At 36.7% G+C, this 23700-nt stretch overlaps 1 protein-coding gene across 1 annotated transcript in view; it reads right to left on the bottom strand.

The window, feature by feature from the left end:
* Nucleotides 1-21747, bottom strand: part of LOC764665 — a 102061-nt gene extending 80314 nt beyond the window's left edge. Inside the window, exons 1-11 of the mRNA XM_030978512.1 lie at nucleotides 21306-21747; nucleotides 20315-20420; nucleotides 15626-15713; nucleotides 15085-15279; nucleotides 13072-13180; nucleotides 12508-12558; nucleotides 8742-11033; nucleotides 4593-4760; nucleotides 3216-3303; nucleotides 2782-2897; nucleotides 154-358 (exon numbers count right to left, since the gene is read on the bottom strand). Coding sequence (XP_030834372.1) covers nucleotides 154-358; nucleotides 2782-2897; nucleotides 3216-3303; nucleotides 4593-4760; nucleotides 8742-11033; nucleotides 12508-12558; nucleotides 13072-13180; nucleotides 15085-15279; nucleotides 15626-15713; nucleotides 20315-20420; nucleotides 21306-21399 — 3512 coding nt within the window. The 5' untranslated portion in view covers nucleotides 21400-21747. The remainder of the gene's footprint in view (nucleotides 1-153; nucleotides 359-2781; nucleotides 2898-3215; nucleotides 3304-4592; nucleotides 4761-8741; nucleotides 11034-12507; nucleotides 12559-13071; nucleotides 13181-15084; nucleotides 15280-15625; nucleotides 15714-20314; nucleotides 20421-21305) is intronic.
* Between the last annotated feature and the right edge of the window lie 1953 nt (nucleotides 21748-23700).

Below are 23700 nucleotides of genomic sequence, written 5' to 3'. Positions count from 1 at the left end.
ATAATGACCACCTGCCTATAAAGTCTACTTTTTTATCTCTCCCTTGGGTGGTCTTTATAGACAGGTTTCACTGTACTAGGGTCTTTGATCTTGATATGAAGATTGAATAATTGCAATTTAAGATTTCAACGGAAGCAATAAACCTTTCCTTACCCGATTGGTTCCACTAATCCATCAACAGGGCAGTAGAAGCCCACAATGCAGTCCTGGCACGCCACGCTACCGTTGGGCGCGTAGGTTCCAGCTGTACAGAGCACGGGGTCAGATGACTGGACGGTGCACTGGTAGCCCCCTGGACACGGGATACAGGTGGTGGCGTTGGCCAGAGAGTAATAGCCATCCGGACACGGGCTGGGGACTAAAAACATCAAGGTTGATTTGATTATATCATTTTTAATTATTTTTTTCCCACAAAAAATTGAAACAATGGCATGCTGTATTAAAAGTGGTACATATTTTTGTGAAAATTTCAAATAGGGCCAACTAAAAATGACCGCTTGTTTCTGATCTCGATATAGATTTAAAATTAGAAGAAAAAAGTTCTGTGCATATGCATATCATGCAATTTGTGACACAGTTATGACTTTCCCAGATAGTTACTACAAATATTATGTAAATGGAGTCAGTTCCACACAAGTTTTTTTTTCTTTTCTTTTGACCCGGATACAAATGCAGAACTTGCATTTTACTTCAAAACAAAAATATTTCTGATAAAGGAGGAAAATAAAAGAAAGACTAGTGTTAAGGCAAAATAGTTAAAGCATCCGTGGAAAAGTAACTAGGAATCAATTTTATTTGTGAGAAATACAGCTAGATAATTTCATTAGGAATAAAATGTTGACAAGAGAGGGGGTCTTTTGCACAAGACTTCTAAAATTTGATGAAAAATAGACAAGAAATTTATGTAACAAAACTTCAAATAGGCATTATAAGGATTTTGTTGTACATGTATGTTAAATTTCTCAGTTTTTGGCTGATGGGGGAGAAGGAAGAGGGATATGAAATGTCTTTAAAAGGAAAGAATTGAATTTAAAAGGGATGTGAACTGGCTTACATACACATAATTGTAGAGGTGACAACTTATATAAGAAAAGACAATTGTCAATACTCATAATTTTGTTACAAAAGTAAATGTGTTTTCTGAAACAAAAAAGAATGTGCTTGATGCTCATAAAAATACTATGAACAAATAAACCTCATCATTACAATGTATACTGGTGAAACACACACACACAAATTGAATAATAAGTAATACTTAATTTCAGTTCAGATTGTTTATTGGGTGCATTTCATAAAAGCAGTTGGGCAAATAAAAAGTACCTCTTAATTTTGTTTTTTGAGGGAAACATTTCAATTATTTAATAATAATAATAATACACAATATTTATAAGGCGCTTAATACTGGTGTCTCTAAGCGCACCATATTCTGACTAAACAATTATTTACCAAAACTTTTTTTTTTTTTTAATTATTTCTGTTTTATTGTTCATTTTAGCTTCATTAATCCTTTGAATGTTTATTGCAATAGTTCAAACAACCAACAAAAAATTAAAAGGTGGAAATGTGCCTTTTAAATCCTAAGATATGATAAGAAATATTCATTTAAAAAATTAAAAAATAAAAATAAAAATGTCGTTGAAAACAGGGTGCAAATACATGTACATGCACTTTTGAGTAGATCACTTTTTGTTGCCAATTTGCTAAATCAAAGGGAAAGTGATTGGATACCAGTAATATTTCTTACCAGCTTCATGTCCGAAAAAGGTACACAAAATTACAAAAAATTGAACACAAATAGGTTATCCAAAAGCTAGATCAAGTTTGAAGGCTACAGGTATATTAAGACAAGAGTTTACAGGCTATGAAAATGGAAAGGAAACATATTATTATATTACATATTAACATGTCTATGATTAAACAAACAATAATGATTAGTTTAATTTATCAAAAAATATATAATTCTGAAGTCTCGTATCGACTTAAAACTGTCTAAAGCTTATTCTGCATCGTTAATCTTGCAGTAAATAGGTTTTTAGCATGGTAAAATGAAAACAAAATGACTAAAATAACGAAAAATCATGCGCACTTTAACCGTTATTGGTAGGCAAATAAGTTACTAAAATCTTGTGGTATATCTTATAAACACAAGTACATACAATTCCTAATTTCCAGTCTTAGCTCCAAGATTACCGTTTTAACACTGGTGTTGACTAATCGTGCACTGGAAACGGCTAAATAATCTTGAATCCTTATGTATATATATCCCATTATAAGTACAATAGACCACATCTTGCAGTGCGGCGGAACGGGTTGCACAGATGAAGACCTGGCCCTTGTTAATGAAACGGCCATTGCAGCAATCGGGCGATGGAAGAACTTAATTTAATTTAATTTTAATTAAGGAAATTTATTTAACTATCTTGAACAGTTATATCTTGACATGGAGGCACGACGGCCCAGTGGTAGAGCAGTGGTCTCGTAACCGGGAAGTTCCGGGTTCAAAACCAAGTCAATGCGCTAGTGCCCTTTGGTATTAAAGGCATTTTTATTTATTTATTTATTTCCATGGGGCCCTGAATAATTATGAACATACAGTATTTACATCAAAAAGCATAACGTTTATTCGGAACAGTTGAAATCCTCTTTACCAAGTCCCTCAGAGAAGACTTAATTAAAGCCGTCGGTCCCCTGGTTGCCTACTTACAAGCATACACTTGCTTTCTTAGCAAAAAAGGTAAAATCAACCAACCTACCAAGCAACCAACCAACCAACCAACCTACCTGATGTTTTGTCCAAACACGCAGAGCCAGCAGGGCATGCAGCACAGGACGCTTGGCCTGGTAAATCCATGTAGCTTCCATCGGGGCATTCTAAACAATACTTGCTGGCTTCAGGGCTGTGTATTTTTGTAAAACATAAAATCAAAATAAATGTCATAAGAGGTATCTTGGTTGGGTGGTTTACCCCATAGTAGTTTAGAGTTTTCTGATTTTCTAAAGCAATCAGTTTCCCTCCTCAAATTGGCCACAATTAATCTTTTTGTGCAATCCTTCATAGATTGAAGAAAAACATGTTTATTAAATTTGAATTTAATGGTTATGGAATATGAAGAGCCCGTTTACTTTTTTGTTGTTGGCAAAATGGTGGACTCCTTTAATATCAAAATTAAATTAGTAGAAGGACAAAAAGGAAGACTTTCAGATCATTTTCATACCTGTATGTTCCCGGTGCACATATTTGAGGTGATGCCATAGTGCTGTTACAAGAGTACCCTTCTGGGCATGCCATACACGATGATAGACCTACAGTGTAATAAGTAAAGAAAACAAACAAAACATCATCAATTAAGGGATATCAGGAAATTGATTAATAAATGATTATTATTATGTCATACAGGGCGGTCTACGAGGGATTTTAACATGACTTCTGAACAGGGAAAAAAACTTGATCTATACCTTACCTGGCTTACCATGTCGGACGTACGCGAAAACACAAAAAAATTTGCGGTTGCGAGACGGAGCGTAGGGACTGAGTTTTTGGCGGTCAAATCTGTTTTGATAGATCACATTACCTGAACATAGAACTGAATTCTGATACTACAGGCTTAAAAAATCAGTGACAAGTTGAAATTCATTCTCAACATTCAGTACAGGTATACCCGTCTTAGCGGCCACCTCTATTTAAAGGCCACCTATTTACAGTCGTTACCTTTATTGCTTCGCTCAAAGGAGGAAGCATGTGCTGAAGAACCTGTCTATAAAGGACCGTGGCAACTTTTGAGTTTCCTTTGGGCAGCCCTTAATAGACAGGTTTGACTGTGAAACACTGGTTATTATTTTGTTTGAGCGTGTTTCAAAATATGGCTTAGAGTGGCTCAGACGGTATCTAACGACTCTAGATCCCTCAAGCAAGACCATTTCACCTCGTTAGGCTATTTTTGTAATGTCAGACAATTTTATGCATACATGTACATTAAAGTCTTTGTGAAGTGCCTTAAATTGATACATATTATTTCATTAGCCGGTTAGTGTTACAAATAATCTTCTTTCATCGGACGGAATGGAAATTGCGTTCCGACTATTGAAATACAATTATTCATAACAGGCGAATGAAACAATTTGTTACGAGGCACTTATCAAGGATTTGTGCATTAAATTTGACGACTTTACAAAATGGTATATTTCAGCAAGACTTGAGATACAATAGATTTTCACGACTGATTGCAAATCAATTTTTACGTTATGGGGGCCCAGGTCAAGATCATGTACATGTATAAAGCATCTGCAATTATTACGTTTTGTTTCCTGTTATTTTGATGTTTGCTTTTTCTATTGTACAAACCTGTTATTCGGTATTGAGCTGCGATATATTTTTATTTCAATAAACCATAAATACGACAGTCAAACCTGTCTACATGTATAGCGACCGCCCAAGGGAAACACACAAAAAATGGTCTTTGTAGGCAGTTTGCTTTAGTACATGATTCAATACGAAACCAGTGGTCTTTGTAGACAGGTGGTCTTTGTATAGACAGGCGGTCACTAAAGCAGGTTTGACTGTACATGTATATTGCAGAACAATATATACGCACCTGTACTATCTGCATATTCGCTATCCCCGCATGAAGTACATGACGTGGACCCTGCCAGTGCGTAGGACCCGCGAGGGCAGATGACAGGACTCAGGTGGGATGAGGTGCAACGGTACCCCTCAGGGCACTGCTCGCAAGACTGTGATGCGGTCTCGTTGGCATAGTAACCTGATGATGGGAGGAATCAGGGTGGGAGAAAAGTCAGAAACAATTCCAAGAAAGAAATACCTACAGTACTGTGAAGGATTGGTTTATGTATTAAACTGTACTGTAGGTGGTGTCCGGATTATCTGAAGGTTGTGTTCAGTACTCTAGATGGTTTAAATACCGAACTTTCATTAACTAATTGTCAATTCCAAGCATTATAAAATGACATCTTCCAGAGAATTTTCAATTTTTGATCAACAATATCAGGCATAAAATAATAAGAATCCAAAAATTTATCAAATGATATCTTACTAACTATTATATGAAGTATTATATCCTGCATCAAAAATGTGTTGGATTTTGATTGGTTGAGAGCTTGTCACATGACTAGAAATATTTGATCTATTTTTAGAAAGTACTTTATGAGAGTACTATTTGGGTTTACTATTTGGGAGTTGAAAAAAAAGTGTGAATTTTTTTTTTTTAATTGAATCAATTTTTTTTCTTCAAATCTTAATTTAATGAAAACAAAATATTTTAAATCTTTTTAGATAAAAATTAACATTTTTTATTTGTTCTAAAAAAAAAATTCCCAAAAATGTTTTTTTTAATTTTTTTTTTTTAAATAAATTTTTGATGCAGGATATAAAACAAATATACCATGCCTTCTATTCGAAGTACTGGTTAAACTATGGGCCTCGGTGACTCCAAAAGTACCATTTGCTTCGGGGCTGTGCCCCTCAGCAAATAGTACTATTGGAGTCACCTCTTGCACATAGTTTTAACCAGAACCTCTCAAGGCAGTGTATATTTGTATACTATCACAATATATGGGTTTCCTATGAACTATTAATCAAATTAATGAAACATACAATTGTATATACTTTTGTTACGGAATAATATAGACCCTGAATTTGATGAATGATTGAAAGGATACTTAGCTGTTATGAAAGTACCTCATACATGTATTTAATAGTTTATATAATATCATTAATTAGTACATTCTATTAATAATGCTTGGAATTGACCTATATTACTAAAAAATGTACTTTGGACATTGTACATGTAATATCTGAAGATAAAATTCTTCTGTAATGATAGTGTAGCCACTAGACATGTGTTAATCATGTACATGTACATGTAAGCTAGATAAACATAGTATTATACACATGTACAGTGCTTTAAAGTGCATGTGAATGTGATATCAGTTGAGCAAAAATGTGGAAACATTTATAATGTCTATTTACAATGCACGTGTATGAATTAAGATATAAAAACAATAGTGATGTAAATATAAATGAATTACACTTCTTAGGTGTTATGTTATGGCTTTTCTCTAGAAGCAGGTTAAAGCTGTGATATACAGATTTAATCAACAAATTTACTTTTTTGTTGTTAAATAAAAGTGTCTTATTGTATTATTGAGGCAATTATATTCTTTCTGCCTGTTTGCGATTAAATAAAGCTGCAGTTCCGTATGATGTAAATGCAAAATATCAGTTAATAAATCAAGCAATAAACTTGATTTTTGCAATAAATGAGACTTGATTATATATGTTATTAATTATATTCAAACTTACATGTAACTATGTTTCTGTAATGAATATTACGGGATATATATATATATATATATATGAGGCAAAATATATTTATACATGTACATGTTGGCAAGATATTTTGTTCTTGCAACAATCTTTTTTACTTCTTTTGAAACATTAAAACATGTTCATTAAACACAGAAAAATATATATGACAAACAGTTGCAAAATATGAAAGAAAAATCAAGCCAAACCCAGTACCTAAAAGAAAAAACAACCAGTAGTAAACTAAATATTTAATGATAAAGAAATGAAGGTGTAAAATAAAATGAAGCCCTGTACCCCACCACCAACATAATGTACAAGGATACTTCCCACATACTCCCTGAAGGGAGAGAGGATTATAAACATTTTTTTACATAAATAAATAATTAATAATTATTATAATAATGATAATAATAATAATATTAATCACCATCATCATCATCGTTAATTTCTTATTTGTTGTATGATTTTGATGAAAATTTATCTGTAATTTGATATTTATCTGTTCATTCAATTCGACTTGCAAATAGGTTGGACTTAATTGCCCTTTAAATAAACATACAAATGAACATTGCAATGCTTATCATCAGTAATTGTATGGCAATGAAGTTAATACTGCAAAGCGGCTAATATACTGCAAAGAGGCTAATATTGCTAAGAGACTAATATCGCAAAAAGACTAATATTGCAAAGAGACTAATATCGCAAAGAGACTAATCTTGTAAGAGACTAATACCGTCATTGAGAGACAAATACCAGTATTCCAAAGAGACTAATATTGCACAGACTTGTCGCAAAGAGACTAATATTGCAAAGAGACTAATATCACAAAGTGGTATATTATACAAATAATCATGGGTTCTTCTATATAGCGCTCATACATGTATCTGTCAGTATATTGACACTCCTGGCGTTTCTGATTATTACCTATTGGCTTTAGCATGGCTGCCCTTACTGCGCTCTAGCATTTCAAGGAATTAATTCCTGCCAGGTATACCCATTTACATCACCTTGGTTGAGTGTGGCAAAATGTAGATCAATGTCTTGCCAAAGGACATTAGTGCCGCTGCAGCACTCAAACTGCGGACCTTGTGATCCACAGTCCGGTGATGTATTCACTCGATCACGATATCTCTACACCTTTACAAATGCAGAAGTGATTATGCACTGCATGCAGATTAAGTCATAATAAGATAATGAACTAGACTTGTCGAGTTCACTATCTTGTAAATTGTGACTAATAATCAAGAGCAGTGCATAATACATATCACTAGTAGGCCTACACATGAGCTATTAACATGTATTATTTGTTTTAAAAGACAGGTCTACTATGAGTATAGAGTCTAGAAAATGACTTGAAACCTGATAAAAAAAAGCCAAGAGTCGCCCAATCATGAAGGCTATCAATAATTACTTTATTTGATTACATCAAAATGATCTAATCCTGCAGTGCGCGTAGCCAAACAGTGGTATATGTACATGTACAATGCGCATTTCAGTGTGCGCATCATCAATGTCCTTGCATTACATCGCGTCTGGACTTTGAACGCATCCTGATGCGTGGATCAAGAATGCTGCATGAAGCTTGCATAGTGTTGCACATAACCAGCATACTGCTGTGCATCGAAAAAATGCATAGCTGGGCAGTATATAATAAAATGAAAGCATAAATACATGTATGTGACTTGAATATAGATTTGCCATGGTCTATGCACATTCTTATAAATAAAATTGTAAACATACTAATTGTAATCTTGAAAATGATGATGAAGTATTATAAGTAAAGTGCATAAAATGCAACAATGTGCCATTATTAAACGTAATACCTCAGTCACGCCGACTGACCAACCGACCCCAAACCGACCGATTCTTGGCTGTTTGCCAAAATGTAAACTTATGTTCGGTACGATGTCGGTCTGGCGTCGGTCTAGCGCCGGTCTCATCATTGTGACTGCAGTATAAACAAATCAACATTAACAACAGCAAAAGGTAACATGAAGGCAGGAAGAGGATCGATGTCAATAATAATTAATTAGAGAAAATGAGATGTTAAGTTACATGCATATCTATTCCAAGTTGTATCAAAGTGCAAATGCAGTGCGGAAATGTGTAGGAAGTGCATATATATGCAGAAATGTGTAGGAAGTGCATATATGCAGTGCGGAAATGTGTAGGAAGTGTATATGCCATGCGGAAATGTGTAGGAAGTGCATATATGCCATGCGGAAATGTGTAGGAAGTGCACGGGGAATGCGTAGGAAGTGCATATATACGGGCAATGCGTAGGAAGTGCATATATACGGGAAATGTGTAGGAAATGCATGTATGCGAGCAATGCATAGGAAGTGCATACAGGTAAATGCGGTGGGAGAATGCAAATCGGTGAAGGCAACATGGACAAGGGTTTGGGGGAAATCACCTGTGGTGCAAGCGATCCGCTCAACTGTTCCTGAGACGGGGCAGAAGAAACCTATCTCGCATTCCTTGCACGAGGAGCTTCCGTTAAGGGCGTAGTAACCTGAATCACAAATAGCAGCAAGAGCCCCATCTCCAGGGCACTCATAACCACCAGGACAGGTTGTACAGGATGTTTCACCGGCAGAACTGGAAGAGCCTGGGTCACAAGGGGTCTGGGAGGTCGGGTCGCAGAAGTAACCTGCTTCACATTGGGTGCACTCAGAGGCTCCTGTGGTGTTGGAGACGTAGCCATCTGCACAGATGATGGGCTCAACTGTTCCACTCACAGGACAGTAGTGTCCGACATCACAAGGGCTGCAGGCAGCACTGCCATTACGAGCATAAGAACCTTCATCACACTGGCTTGCAGCTGAACCTCCTCCAGGACACTCAAAGCCACCAGGACAAGAACTGCAAGAAGTGGCCAATGCCTCGCTGTAGTACCCTTCATCGCAAGAGACTTGGCTAGAAGGTGTACAGTAATAACCTTCTGAACATGGCATACAGGATTCTGGACTGCTTCCTGGATTATAGTAGCCATCAGGGCACTGAATCTGTTCAATCGTCCCGTTCAAAGGACAGTAGAACCCTGCATCACATTGAGTACAGCTCTCAGTTCCGTTAAAACTGTAGGTTCCTTCCAGGCATTGGACTGGTTCTGCTGTTCCACTGCAAGAGTAGCCTCCAGGACATTGCAAGCATGATTCTGCTCCAGCATTGCTGTAGTATCCAGCAGCACATGGTGTAATTGAAGATGGGGTGCAATAGTAACCAGCTTCACAAATGACGCATTGCGAAGCTCCAGTGGTATTAGAATAGTAACCCCCAGGACAGATGATAGGCTCAATTGTTCCACTGACAGGACAGTAGTGTCCGACATCACAAGGGCTGCAGGCAGCACTGCCATTACGAGCATAAAAACCTTCATCACACTGGCTTGCAGCTGCACCTCCTCCAGGACATTCAAAGCCACCAGGACAAGGACTGCAAGAAGTAGCCAATGCCTCGCTGTAGTACCCTTCATCGCAAGAGACTTGGCTAGAAGGTGTACAGTAATAATCTGCTGCACATGGCATACAGGATTCTGGACTGCTTCCGGGATTATAGTAGCCATCAGGGCACCGAATCTGTTCAATCGTCCCGTTCAAAGGACAGTAGAACCCTGCGTCACATTGAGTACAGCTTTCGCTTCCATTGAAACTGTAGGTTCCTTTAAGGCATTGTACTGGTTCTGCTGTTCCGCTGCAAGAGTAGCCTCCAGGACATTCCAAGCATGACTCTGCTCCAGCATTGCTGTAGTATCCAGCGGCACATGGTGTAATTGAAGATGGGGTGCAATAGTAACCAGCATCACAAATGACGCATTGCGAAGCTCCAGTGGAATTAGAATAGTAACCCCCAGGACAGATGATAGGCTCAATTGTTCCACTGACAGGACAGTAGTGTCCGACATCACAACGGCTGCAGGCAGCACTGCCATTACGAGCATAAAAACCTTCATCACACTGGCTTGCAGCTGCACCTCCTCCAGGACATTCAAAGCCACCAGGACAAGAACTGCAAGAAGTGGCCAATGCCTCGCTGTAGTACCCTTCATCGCAAGAGACTTGGCTAGAAGGTGTACAGTAAGAATTCGCTGCACATGGCATACAGGATTCTGGACTGCTTCCGGGATTATAGTAGCCATCAGGGCACTGAATCTGTTCAATCGTCCCGTTCAAAGGACAGTAGAACCCTGCATCACATTGAGTACAGCTCTCAGTTCCGTTAAAACTGTAGGTTCCTTCCAGGCATTGGACTGGTTCTGCTGTTCCGCTGCAAGAGTAGCCTCCAGGACATTGCAAGCATGACTCTGCTCCAACATTGCTGTAGTATCCAGCGGCACAGGGCGCGATTGATGATGGTGTGCAGTAATATCCTGCAGTGCATTCTGTGCAGGCCTTAGAGTTCGACCCAGAGGCATAATACCCATCAGGACATTGAATATGCATGGTTGTTCCATTCAGAGGGCAGTAGAACCCTGCCTCACAGGCTGCACAGCTATCGCTTCCGCTACCTGCATAGGTTCCAGCCAGACATTCCACAGGACCTTCAGGGCCACTGCATGAATATCCATCTGGACACCCTGTACAAGATGTAGCTCCTGCATTGCTATAATACCCAACCTCACAGATTGTCTGTGTTGTGGAATTACAGTAATAGCCTTGTGTGCACTGGCTACAGGTGTCAGAACCAGCCGCACTTGAAAAGTAACCTGAAAACACAAGGAACTGTTATGGTAAGATGGCACGCAGGTTAAACATCAATATACTGAATAAGAATTTCAAGAAGATTATCAGTAATTTTTTAATGTCAGAAGTTGAAAGTCATTATTTACGTGTTTTTTTAAATAATTACAAACAAGGAAATGTGATTCTAAAAGATTGAGACTCATGCAATTTCATGGGAGTTAAAAGATAAGATCATATTTGAAAATTGTAATAATCATGCAAGTTTAGTATAGAAAAGTCACGGCTGAACCGCAGGTCGTATTAAAAGGGCTGATTTTATTTTCAATGCCCTGAAATGGCACAATCTCCCTTCATGGTCATCTTTAAAATGCAGGGATAAAAGTATTCAATTAAGACTTTTAAAAGATTGATTTGTCATTTACAATTTACTGTACAGTGTATATGCATGACAATAGAGCACCCATAGGGGCATACAAATGGAGAAAATCGATTTTGATTCAGCATGTAACATAATCGCAATTTTTAATTTTCCCCTTCAATTCAGGCAAAGCCGGTACTCCATGAATAAAGTGAGGAGCAGTGGATCAAATCAATCACACCATACCTGTGTTTAAACTAACGATCACCCACAATCAAATCATAATTTAATCTTTCAAATCTATAAAATCAAATTGATTATTACATGTAACATCTAGGCCATAACTACTCAAGTATGTCTTCACAGACTATGCCCGATCGTTCCTATGGCAACAGAGCAAATGTTTATGCATTGTGCCATAAAATCTGCTCTAAAAGTGGAACCTGTAATTCCCCACTGAAGTTTCTCTATTGTCCACATTTGAACCCAATTGAGTGCAATATACAGTGTACTTTTGTTTTGGAAAATCAGTTTAAAGGTAATCAATAAAACTTTCAAAGATTTTCTCATAGGTTCATACATGTATCTCTCTGAATGCTCTATAGCTCAGAAATTGAAGTATGTAAATTACAACTCCTAATTTTGTCAAATCATGCGTTCATTCTCAAAGATCCAAATAATTTGTTTGACGACTTTTTCTTTTTCTTTTTTTCATAGCACCCTACTATGGTGACGATAGATGCAATCATACCTTCCTGTACTTCACAACCCAACATAAGAAACACAATTTATGAAATTAGTGAAAGTAATGAGAACCAACACACTCATATACCTGTATAAGGTTTTTAGATGAAAGTAATGAAAATCAACACAATCATGGATATAAAGACAAAATCAAAGGCTAAATAATCCCTTCACTCTCTCTCTCTCTCTCTCTCTACTCAGGAGATGAAACCTGGACCCGATCCACACTGTTACATTTAAACACCCCTATACTGAATGAAACATGGATCGGTCCAAAATAATGAAAATCAACACATTCATATAGTTTTTAGGTGAAAGATCATTTCAAATGATTCTATGGATGTAATTACACGTAGTTCTACTTTCTAGCCACACATTGTGTAGTTACAGCTTACCTGTAGCGCATTGAATAGGTCCATCAAGGCCAGCGGTTGGACACTTGTAGCCTATCAAAAATTGAAAGAAGAATCAATAATTAAAAAAATGAGTAAAAAACAATTTTCCTCAAAGATTTTAGAAACTTGGGAAAAACACAAAGAAAAGATGGTACATGTATATATGTACAAGGAGCATATGATTTAATAATAATAACAATATTTGGTTCTTGTATACATGTAGCGCATATCCACCGTCTCTATGCACTTCAAAAGAGCTTTGAAAATTATTACCATAGTTTTAGCTCAGGCAGCCGTAATCAACACACAGTGCATTTCAAGGAATAATCCTACCAGGTACCCATTTACCTCACCTAGAGTTTTGTATTCAAACTCAGAATGAAAATATTCTTTCAGCTATTTATAGCTACACATGCACTTCATCATTTAGCGTCTCTTTCTCTCTCTCTCTCTCTCTCTCTCTCTCTATACCCAGGAGATGAAACCTTAACCTACTAAAACCACACTGCTACATTTAACACCCCTATAATGAAGGGAAATTGGACTGGTCCAAAGTTCTTTTACCTGGTGGACATTGCTGACACGAGACTGTTCCATTATAGGCGTAGGTGCCTGCACCACATTCTTCACATCCAGTCTGGTTAGAAAAGGGCACGTGTCCACTCGGACATATCTGTATAAATAGAGCCGATAGATAGTAATAATCATAATTTGATCAATTTATATAGCACAGCTACATGTACTACATGTATATACAGTACTGCGCTGTGATAAAAAAATACTAACAGTACTGTACATCCACAGACACATAACCAAAGACTATTGAAAAGTGTCTTTAATGAAAACTTTGAAGACAGCAACAAAATGGGGCTTTTCTTAGATCATGAAATTTTCATTAACATGTGAATTAAACATAACATCTACTCGGTCACAGACCTGCTTCTTAAAATTTATTATCAGTAAACAAGTAACAATAGAGCTGTATACGCCACTGAAAGCATTGCATTTGATTGAGAAAGAGAGAGAGAGAGAGAGATAGAAAGATATAGAAATAGAAAAAGAGAGATGTAGCTAAAAGTAAAAGATTAAAGAGGAAGAAAAGGGAGGTAACACATTGAAATTGAGAGTACAGATAAAACAAGGATGTTGATACAGTGTACACATAAGATGGAGAAGTTTTATAGAATGTCATCAACATCTAGTAGATGGGCAAATAACAGGGATAAATATAGATCAAAAGTGAGAGAGAGTTAAAGGCAGGCTTTACTACTTCAGCTAGAAGGGATTAGACCACCCAGCGAGCCAGCGAGGTCACTGTGACAGGTGGCTATCTCATTGATCAGCTCTCATTTAACATAAGAAAAAGAGGATCATGGGGGACCAACAGGCACCGATTGGGGAAGTTTTCTATATACATGTAGAGGGAGCAAGTAGCTACAAGTAGGACAGTGTGTCTTTAAAACCTTCCAAGTGCTGGGAGTTATAAAAGTGTTTCTTGCTTGCTGTTCTTTCTGTTGCCTAGGGAAGGCATGAATCAACCCTCTAATAAAACCTTTCATATTTGAAGCCGGTGAATTTTATAGTGCAAGTTGCATTTCTTACACAGTTAAACGTACAATGTACCTCTGGTATGCATTGGCCCATATTGTATGCATACTTTTGAGAGAGCAGATAACAATATTAATACATGTACTGTAGCATTACAAAAAAAGAAATAAACAACAACAAAGTAATCAATACAATCAATCATAAATTTCCCAAAAAACATTATTTTTTGTGAAATTCGTTCCAATATTTGGCACAATGTACAATACAGCAATATCATTGAGTGTAAACTAAAAGACTGGAAAAGGCACTGTTCATGTACATACATACATGTACATATGTACCCTCTACATGTATGTATGATTTGAATTTGTTGTACTTTTATGTTTTCAAATTAGCAATAAAAATGTAAATTTATGTACTCTTTAAAAAAAAAAGGAAAATCCAACTATGGTAACTTGAATTTGGTAAAGGCAGAAGAAACTGACTAACAGGTGAGTACAAATTTCAAAATGAAATCAGCCACATACAGTGTACATGTTTATTCAATTTGAAATTTAAAATTTAAAATTGATTTACATTCTATGTGCATAATTTTGGGAAATGGTTGTAATACTTGGGACAACTTTTTCAATTTGTTAAAATACCATGAATTTTCTTTTTCTCCAAAGCCTCTTCTGTTCAGTCATAATTACTCAAATTAAATTATACTCCTTTTGTGTGGTGGAATAATTGTGAAAGTTGCTGAACCACAGAAACATTAATTATTTACCAATATAAAGTTACTGTACAAATGTACATTGTACTGTACATACTTTACATGTACATGTATGTATATGACAAGTGAATTCAAACTTTCAAAAATTCATATTAAAGTTCTTAACTTCATACTAAATTATCCAAATTCACTTGAAGTTTCCCTAATCTGTTCCTCTAATTCTTCTGTTTACTTTCACAGCAACTTGCTGTAAAAGTTAGATTCCCTAGTAAATAATCATAGTTTTAACATTATGGAAATTCTCAAAATCTTACCATGGGTTCATTGTAGACCGATGGGCAGTACAACCCATCTGGGCATTCCAAGCAGGTCATATCCCCGGCCAGAGAGTACTGACCGTCAGAACATGCTGTCATGGTGCCGGTCGATGAATTGCATTTGCTGCCAGCTGGGCATAGTGTACAGGTCTCCGCCCCTGCAAGACTGAAGTACCCATCGCTTGGACATGCCTAACAATAAATATCATTAAAGAAAATAGCAGAAGATGACAGATAAACTTTGCAAACAAAAATTTGCCAACAGTAATAATGTTTACTTTAAACAAAATGATATATTATTCAGTTTATGGCATGAGCTGTACTCATGTGTACATCAAACAATTTGTTATCAATACTTGTTATCAATGTTGACAGTATGCTTGAAAATATTGATCTACTGTACATGTACATCTACTGTACATGTACTGTACATGTACAGGTGTACCTTTGTTGTATTTCAGGTTCTACTGTTTGAGAGGAAATAAATCTGAATTTAGTATAATTTAATTTTATGACTAAAATCATCAAGATTTCTTACCGAGCAATCAATTAGATCTGATCCGCCAGGGTCGGAGTTAAACGTCCCTGAACCACAGGGCAAGGGAGCCTGTGTGCCTCCATCACAACTAAATGAGAAGAAAGGTAGAACAAGAAGAACATGCAGTCAGTCCTGACAAATGTACAATTTACAAATTGAAACCATAGAATCATACACTCAATTCTGCTTGAGGGAGAAAAGAAATGCAAACTTCTTTAAAGGCAGGTGGTCTTGAAAAATTTGTAATCAGTTTCAAGGAAAAAATAATATTAAGGGTGAGGGAGGGAGGGGTGTACAATGTACGTACCTCCATTGTGAGTATATTTGAAAACAGCTACATTGTAGAAGGGAAAAGGACAGATCTACAATTAATTGTTCACTTAAAGTTAAACACAGCTCAGGGCTATTAAAAAGACAGACAGGAATTTTGATCTCTAGACATATTTTTTCAAACAAAAATGATGCTCTAATTGGGGGCAACCATTACAGATTTGAATTTAATGTTGGGGTACCTGAATATCAGCAGAGTTAGAAGACTCTTGGGGGCATCCTTTTTTTAACAATAAAATGGCATCACTAAAAAAACATTAAAAGAAACAGGCATCCTTCGATGAAAAGGAATTAAGAATATATTTTTATACCTTCTTTCAAAACAGGACATTGTAAATTAAACCTACACTGTACTGTACAGTATTATATTTGAGAAGATTGTTGCTGTGTTTTCAATCATTTATAAATGGTGATGCAGACATGATACAAGTATAATACATTTTCAACTGCAGAACCAATAGCATGGTATACATGTACATCTACACACTCTATCTACAATGTAAAAGGAACAAAATTAAGTCTTTTTAAAACCTTTCTTTATAATCCTGCATGTACATATACTGATCTCTTTTAGAAAAATGAAAACTGAGTGGAAATTACTACATATTCTTGATAATTAAGTTGCTGATTTGTGTTGGGGTATTTTGTAAGGCCTTGTTAATTAGTCAATATTAAGTATTCTTGCATTTTACATACGGATCATGAATGCCTGAACTGTACAAGTGTACATGTGGGTAGTTTAAAACAATTACACAACCATTTTATCACATCTCACATTACACAACAATTCATTTTGTCAACCCTTCAAAAGAACAAAATACCCCAGACTCTTGTTATCCGACTACTCTACAACCAAAAGCGCTTAATTACAGTCCATGTCTGTGCCCTTTATTTGCGGAAGCCACGAGTGGATTATTAATTGCTAGGCGACGGAACGCCAACAAGTGTAAACGCATCTAGAATGTCAAAAGAAAACCAACATGTGCAGTATGCAGTGTGCTAAAAAACTGTGTACTCAACTCTGTCTTGTAAGGTACATAAACTGCATTGTTTGTGGCTCGGAAAGCAGGGTTTCAATAGGGTTTGTGCAAACAGGCATGACAAAGTCGAGAATTCGGGAAGGATCGAGACGGAGAGTTATATTAGGAAACAATAACTATTATGGGCTGGTAGGCATAGCAGGCTATGAGGTCTGGTTGCACAATGCGTCAGTATCCGGGATCATTGACTATAGATCATTCGTTCAGCGGGCACATGCAGTCCATTTTTCCCCCCTCTTCATGCCTCAGGTGCACAATATTGATCGGTAAAGTCAACTTTATTGACTGCTCATTATAAAGAAGGTTATACAAGCGATTGTGAGGCTCTTATCAATCATTCCAATTGGCAATGAGCTATTCAACAGGCGTTGTTTATTAATCATTGATTCAATGGTGATTCAAACACTGCAGTTTTCACACCAATATGACCTTATACATGTAGTCAAATTTTTGACAAAATCATATTCACATTCAGGGATAGTGTAGGACAAGATGCTCACACAGGCGAACAATAAAAATGAAGGGAAAAAAGGGAGAAAATGCAACTTCTCCTGGCTTTTACTATGTGCTTGTACAACTGTACTGCACAAGCTGAAATTAAGACATAAAACGGAGAGTTTTGACCCCCAAATAGACTATGTAAGCTTACTTCCCCTGTAATATTGTACATGAAATCACTCATAAATTGTTTGTTGCAAGACAAAAATCATGTACTGTACTGAACATACATGTACAGGGAATAATTTTCCTCAAATTTTTTGATTCGCAATTTCAGCCGATGGATAAATATTTCAAATGCAATTCTGTACATTTCTATGGAAGAAAACTGCTACACAAAAGATATTTTGTATAGCAGTCATGCAAAAATGCATAGCAAATTGCGATGCGATACCAGGAAAATTATTCCCTGATGTAGCATAAATAGTCAATACTAATAAACAAAAATTCTCATTTCTCAATAAACTGTCTTCTTGAATTTAACATAGAATTTCTGACAAATTTCCAACATGACATACTACAATGTGTAATTGTGTATGGTGATGACATTTCTGTCACCGGTTTAATTTACCTTTCTAGATTTAAAGAGCACTATTTTTTTTTTTAACTCAGTAATTTACAAACAATACAATCTTCAGATAGAAAAGCAACCTTTGTATTAGAAGGTGACATCTAAAAGAACATTAAAAAATGTACTGTAATTGTATACTGTACATTAATGGAAAATCAAAATAAATAGGCTCAACAAAATTCAAATGAAAGATGATAGATTTGAACAATGTTGAAGCAATTAGTTGGCCATTTTACTATGACAATACAGTGCAGATATAATTGTTACAACAATCCCTAAGAGTCCCAATAGACCTGTTTACTTCTTGATCAATATGAGTACTTGAAATTCTCCTCAAAAATTGTCTGAGATTTGACTGACAAAGCAACAACTAAATATCATCCACAGAGATACTATTATGCACAGCAGGTGAATCAAACACATGTACAAATGTAGTTGATAACCAAGAGTTTGGGTAAGAAACGTGCAAATATTGAAATATATATACATTAAAGTAAAGTTTATAGTCAGATCTATTGGTGTACAATGTACGTGTATGTACACTGCAATAGATATTTCCATGATTTCTCTCCTGCACGCTCTACCTTTAACTATTCCCCCCAGCTTGTCTAGATACATAAATACAAGATTTGTCTCATGACATGTTCAAATATACACATACATGTACATGTACATGTACAATGTACTGTATATCAAAGAAATACTCTTTATTAACTAAAAACTCCACAACTTTCTTTGTGTTCATCAACCCAGTCAGTTTCTCTGTTTTTCTATTTTCTTTCAAAGTAATTTTGAAAGGAAGGTTCAATTGCACTTTAAATTCTGACACATTTCATCAGTGAATTGTTTGATGATATATTTTTTCTTTTTGAACTGAAATACAGGTACATTTGTCCTTAAAACCCCCTATCAGGGATTTGCAAGCCCTTAAAAACTATCACAAAATGCGGCAGCAAGATGAGCTTTTGTTATGTGCAAAATTTTGCGTCATAACAAATGGGATGGATAAAACACTGGTTGCAAAAATCATATTTGTTTTTTAAAAAAGACTTTAATTTTGTAGGAAAAGTTTAAATTTGAGTTTTATAACATTTAGGCTCTTTACAAATCCTTGCAATGCCCTTTTCTTAATACCAAGCATTTGCTTCATTATTCATGATGATTTCACTTTTTTTAATGACATATCCTTATTTAAAGAGTATGTCTCTATGTTTCTATCGCAATACAATTCATTGAATTGCGAATGTTTTAATTTGTCAATATTTTAAGTTGCAAGGTGAAACAATTTCAACTGAATTGAAAAGAATGGAGGTGAAGTGAACTGTTTACATTGGATCAACTTTGCGTGTTGAAGGAAATCTAATCTATTCTTTATTATCCTGCACAGTGTACAATACAAATTTAATACAATTGTGTATTTTAACATTCAACATTTATTCATCATTATGGAAGACTGGAAACAAACTTTGGCTTAACTTTAGAATACCCCACCAATAGGGTTACTGTACATAGATGTGTAGGCATACACTGTAGAGAGTTAGGGTTAGAGAGTAAGGGTTAGAGAGTTAGGGTAAGGATTAGGTTTATTACTCAGCCAGTAAACATTTTCTTCCAAAATTGTTTGGCACATGTCATTTATTTGTAATCTTGAACATTCAGTGTAAGTTTCGTTTGATTCTGTGAGAATTAATTTTTCTTTTTTTTACCAGAACTGGAGTTTACATGTAATGTACCTTTTAAGTCTTCAGATTTGAATCGCTTCATTGGTGAAGCGTATGGCACCCTAACTTTGGGTCAACTTTTGTGCTGGCCGGGGTATTTGTTGTTCCCAAACTTTTACAGTCAAACCTGCTGTAGCAATCACCTGTTCTTTGAATAGAAAGACCCCCTGTCTATAAAGACATTTTTCTGTTCCCATTGGAATTGGATATTATGGTGTTTCATTGAAGCCTAGACACAAAGAACACCAGCCTATGAAGACCACTTTTCATGTTTTTCCTTGAGCGGTCTTTATAAACATGTACATTGTACATTTACGAGAGGTGAAGAAGGGGGAGGGAGAAGGGGGAGGGAGGTGGGGGGGGGGGGGTAAATCAGTCTAGTCCCCCCTCCCAGTTTACACATTTCCTGATGCACCCATCATCCCTGTACTGTATGTGGAGAACGAGTACACAGCCTGAATGCTGAGAATTCTTTCAGCATCTTGGAATTAGTTAGGTTAAAATTTATAATAAAAAAATAATGACTCACTAAAATCCTGGTGGGCACTGTAAACAATCCCCCGATGAGTTGGAATACTGGCCACTAGGACAGTCTACTACACAGTCAGATGTGCAGTTGCATTCTGCAGTCGCCCCTGTAAAATAAAAATGTAACATCATCAAATTAGTCAATGACACAAATTCATTTTCGGCTGCGCGCTGCTTGATGGTTATCCTTAATTATTATTCCTATAATAATAATAATAATATTAATAAGATATTTCTATACCCCAATACTCTAACAAGCGGTTTTGTGTGTTTTGCATAATTCCTCTTTCTACCTGACGTCACATCTACGCACAAATCATAGATTTTACTTAACTCTATGGCTCAAATCAACTAACAGCGCTGTAACAGCGTGCGTGTCTAACAGCGCTCTAACAACGCTTCCTGTACGGTCATTTTACCTGTGCTGTTAGTGGCTGATTTGTTAGTGACTTGTTAGCGCTAACAAACCTGCTACTAACAGCGTTTCTGTGCGGCCCGCCCTTTAGTACAGCCTACACGTACTACACAGGTTACTCTTACTTTTCTTCGTCATACATGTATATGAGTCTAGACGAGACAAGATCTTGCCATCTTGGCCTAGAAATTCTACTTGATCATCATCGATATACGGGAGTGATGTAATCCTATAGATCTCCCAGTAATCTCGAAGATATAGTCTAGGCCTACAGTCGGCTGTATTTTTGCGACTTAAATTTCAAAACGAAGTGCAGAATGCATGGATGTCAGGTTACATAAATTTATGCATGGATGTCAGGTTACATAAATATGTTTGGCACGCCAGTGTTTATCTAGACCAGTAGTACAGCCACACAGGTTGGTTGTAATTTGTATGGCCCGAGCAGACACGGCCCAGCCTCATCGGTGCTGCAGGTGGCCGTGGGACGCAAACCCAGTCTGCAGTCAGACTTTCATTCATATCCTCATTCTAAAAAATAACAAAAACAAACTTAATTTCTTCCTAAATATCTCACCTGATATTGAGAGGCAGAGAACAAAAACCACGAAATACATATACCACGATGACTGCATCCACTTTACAGACCCTCCTGGCTCAAACAGAGCCATTTTAGGGCGATTTTGGGCGAGCTTACGGTGTTTTCGCCGCTTCGCTATTCCAACATCAATAATAAAAGATAACGTTTGCCGTCATGTCATTCACGCTTTTCACTTCAAAACATCAACCATCTGCGAGTTAAATTCAGCAAATATTATTCCAAAATATATAAATCCGATAGTGTCGTCCTTCTTCACATACAGTTCCACTGTCGCTTTGCAGTACGGTTTTCCTTGTTTTGTTCATAAAAGTCACATAAGTTTCAAGACCGTTTCAATGTCGCAGCTTAGGTCTTTCGTAATGGCACGCGTAATTTCTACACTAACGGTACACGAACATATAATCTAGGCCAGCGGACCAGGCGGCGGCAAGCGCTAGGTCAGCTTAGGGTGCTCACGGGCGAGCCGTGACAGCTTCATTTGCACAACAGATCATCGCTTGCCTTGTCCCGTTTGTTCTCTTAAAAATGTCAAATTTTACATTTATAAAAATAATTATTACTCATATTTTTAATTTGTTACAATTATTTTCAATTAAAATTATTAAATATATTGATAATTTTAGATAAAGTTAGAGAACTATTAATCATATATTTTATAACATATCATAAAAAGTCTGGGTTAAGAACCTAACTCATTTTTACATAAGTGATTGATGGTAGGAGAATGACGTCATAGCGTGTAGTTGCTACGAGACCTCAATGAGATCCTTTTTTTTCCCCGTGCTCACGCGTTTGTGTATTAATGGCATTTTACGCAAACCGTCAAACTTGAATGACAAAAGAGATGAGAGCTTACATGTAAGATGACTATGGTCACCTGTTGATAACGACACTCTTGCATAATAGAGAGTTTATTACAGGCGCGTACGCAGGATTTTTTCAAGGGGGGGGGGGGGGGGGGGGGGGGGGGGGGGGGGGGGGGGGGGGAGGGGGGGGGACATTTTTTTTTTTTTTGGTCTCTAAAATTGAAAATTTGACATTTTACTCCGTTGGGGGGGGGGTAAGGTCGCCTTTTTTAGGTCAGTTATGGGAATAATTTTTTTTATTTATTATTATTATTGGAAAAAAAAATGAAATATTATTCTTCGCTCATAATTGGAGGGCACAGTTATATGTTTATTATCTAATTTCCTTTTTTTTTGTAATATCCTGCACACACCTTTGTAATATCTTTCAAGCCTTTCGCCTCGCTTGCGTTCCCTTTAGAATATAGTTTAAAGTGTAGGCCTAATACTTTCAATACAAATTCAAAAGTAACATTCAGTTTCTTTCATTTCTATTTTCCATATAAAAGTTACCCAAGTAGTAATTGTCCATGCATAACATATTATCTTAATTATAAGTATTAACGGGGCTTCCAATGAAATTTCTGTATGATTAAAGATGAATAAATGAAATATATTTTTTTTTAAATTGAATGACTCATCAAAGGGGCTAGGCCTACGTTATTTTATCCCCCAAATTCAAATTGACAGAATGAGAGTAAAGTGAGACAACCCAAAATCAAAGGTTGTATACCGCATTCGATTCGAAAGTCTTTACTTCACGGCGTTGTGGGCGCTGGATATTATCTTTACAGAGGGCCTATAACTATGAGCCGCCCCCCCCCCACCCCCCCCCAAAAAACAACAACAACAACCAGCACATGGGGCCTATACAAGCACCAATTAAAATCGTTATCCTACGAGCCCCTTCATTATGACAGCCTTGTTGAGCCCCCCAACCCCCCCCCCCCCCCCCCCCCCCCCCCCCCCCCCCCCCCCCCGTCTCTTCGTAATATTGAATACTTTGTAATTATTCGTGATGTTGTCTTCTTTGTATACGGATTTGCTGTAACAAAACAAAACCTTAATGAAATTAAACAAACAAATTAAAACAAAAACAAAAACCGAATTTCTTATTGGCAGCTAACGGATCTGCGCCTTCATAATTACCCGCCAAAATTAATGGTTATAAAATCGGAAACGTTTTATTACAAGCCTGCAGACTTTAGCTCTCTAATCATTTTTAGGCGATCGAGGAGGGCCTACTGTTGGTCAGATTGCCCTTTAAATCCGAGCTCATTGTTTGATTTTGTGTTCATAGGCGCTGGAAGTGGAAAAAAAAAAAAAAAGGAAAAAAAAAAAAAAAAAAAAAAAGTGGAAAAAAAAGAAGAAGAAGTAAAGGAATAAAGCTTTTTAACCCAAAAGAACATAGATGCTCATTTGACCGTAATTAAATACCTAAAACCCCTGAGCTCCCGGGGCTCTGCCCCCTGGACCCCACCAAGGGCCCTAAGGCGGTCCCCTGGATGCTCATCTGACCGTTATTA

This window comes from Strongylocentrotus purpuratus, unplaced genomic scaffold, assembly GCF_000002235.5.
Source record: "Strongylocentrotus purpuratus isolate Spur 01 unplaced genomic scaffold, Spur_5.0 spur5_scaffold_1, whole genome shotgun sequence".
NCBI classification, from domain to species: Eukaryota; Metazoa; Echinodermata; class Echinoidea; order Camarodonta; family Strongylocentrotidae; genus Strongylocentrotus; species Strongylocentrotus purpuratus.
The sequence above is the reverse complement of the archived record's forward strand: the minus strand, read 5'-3'. Positions and strand labels throughout refer to the sequence as shown.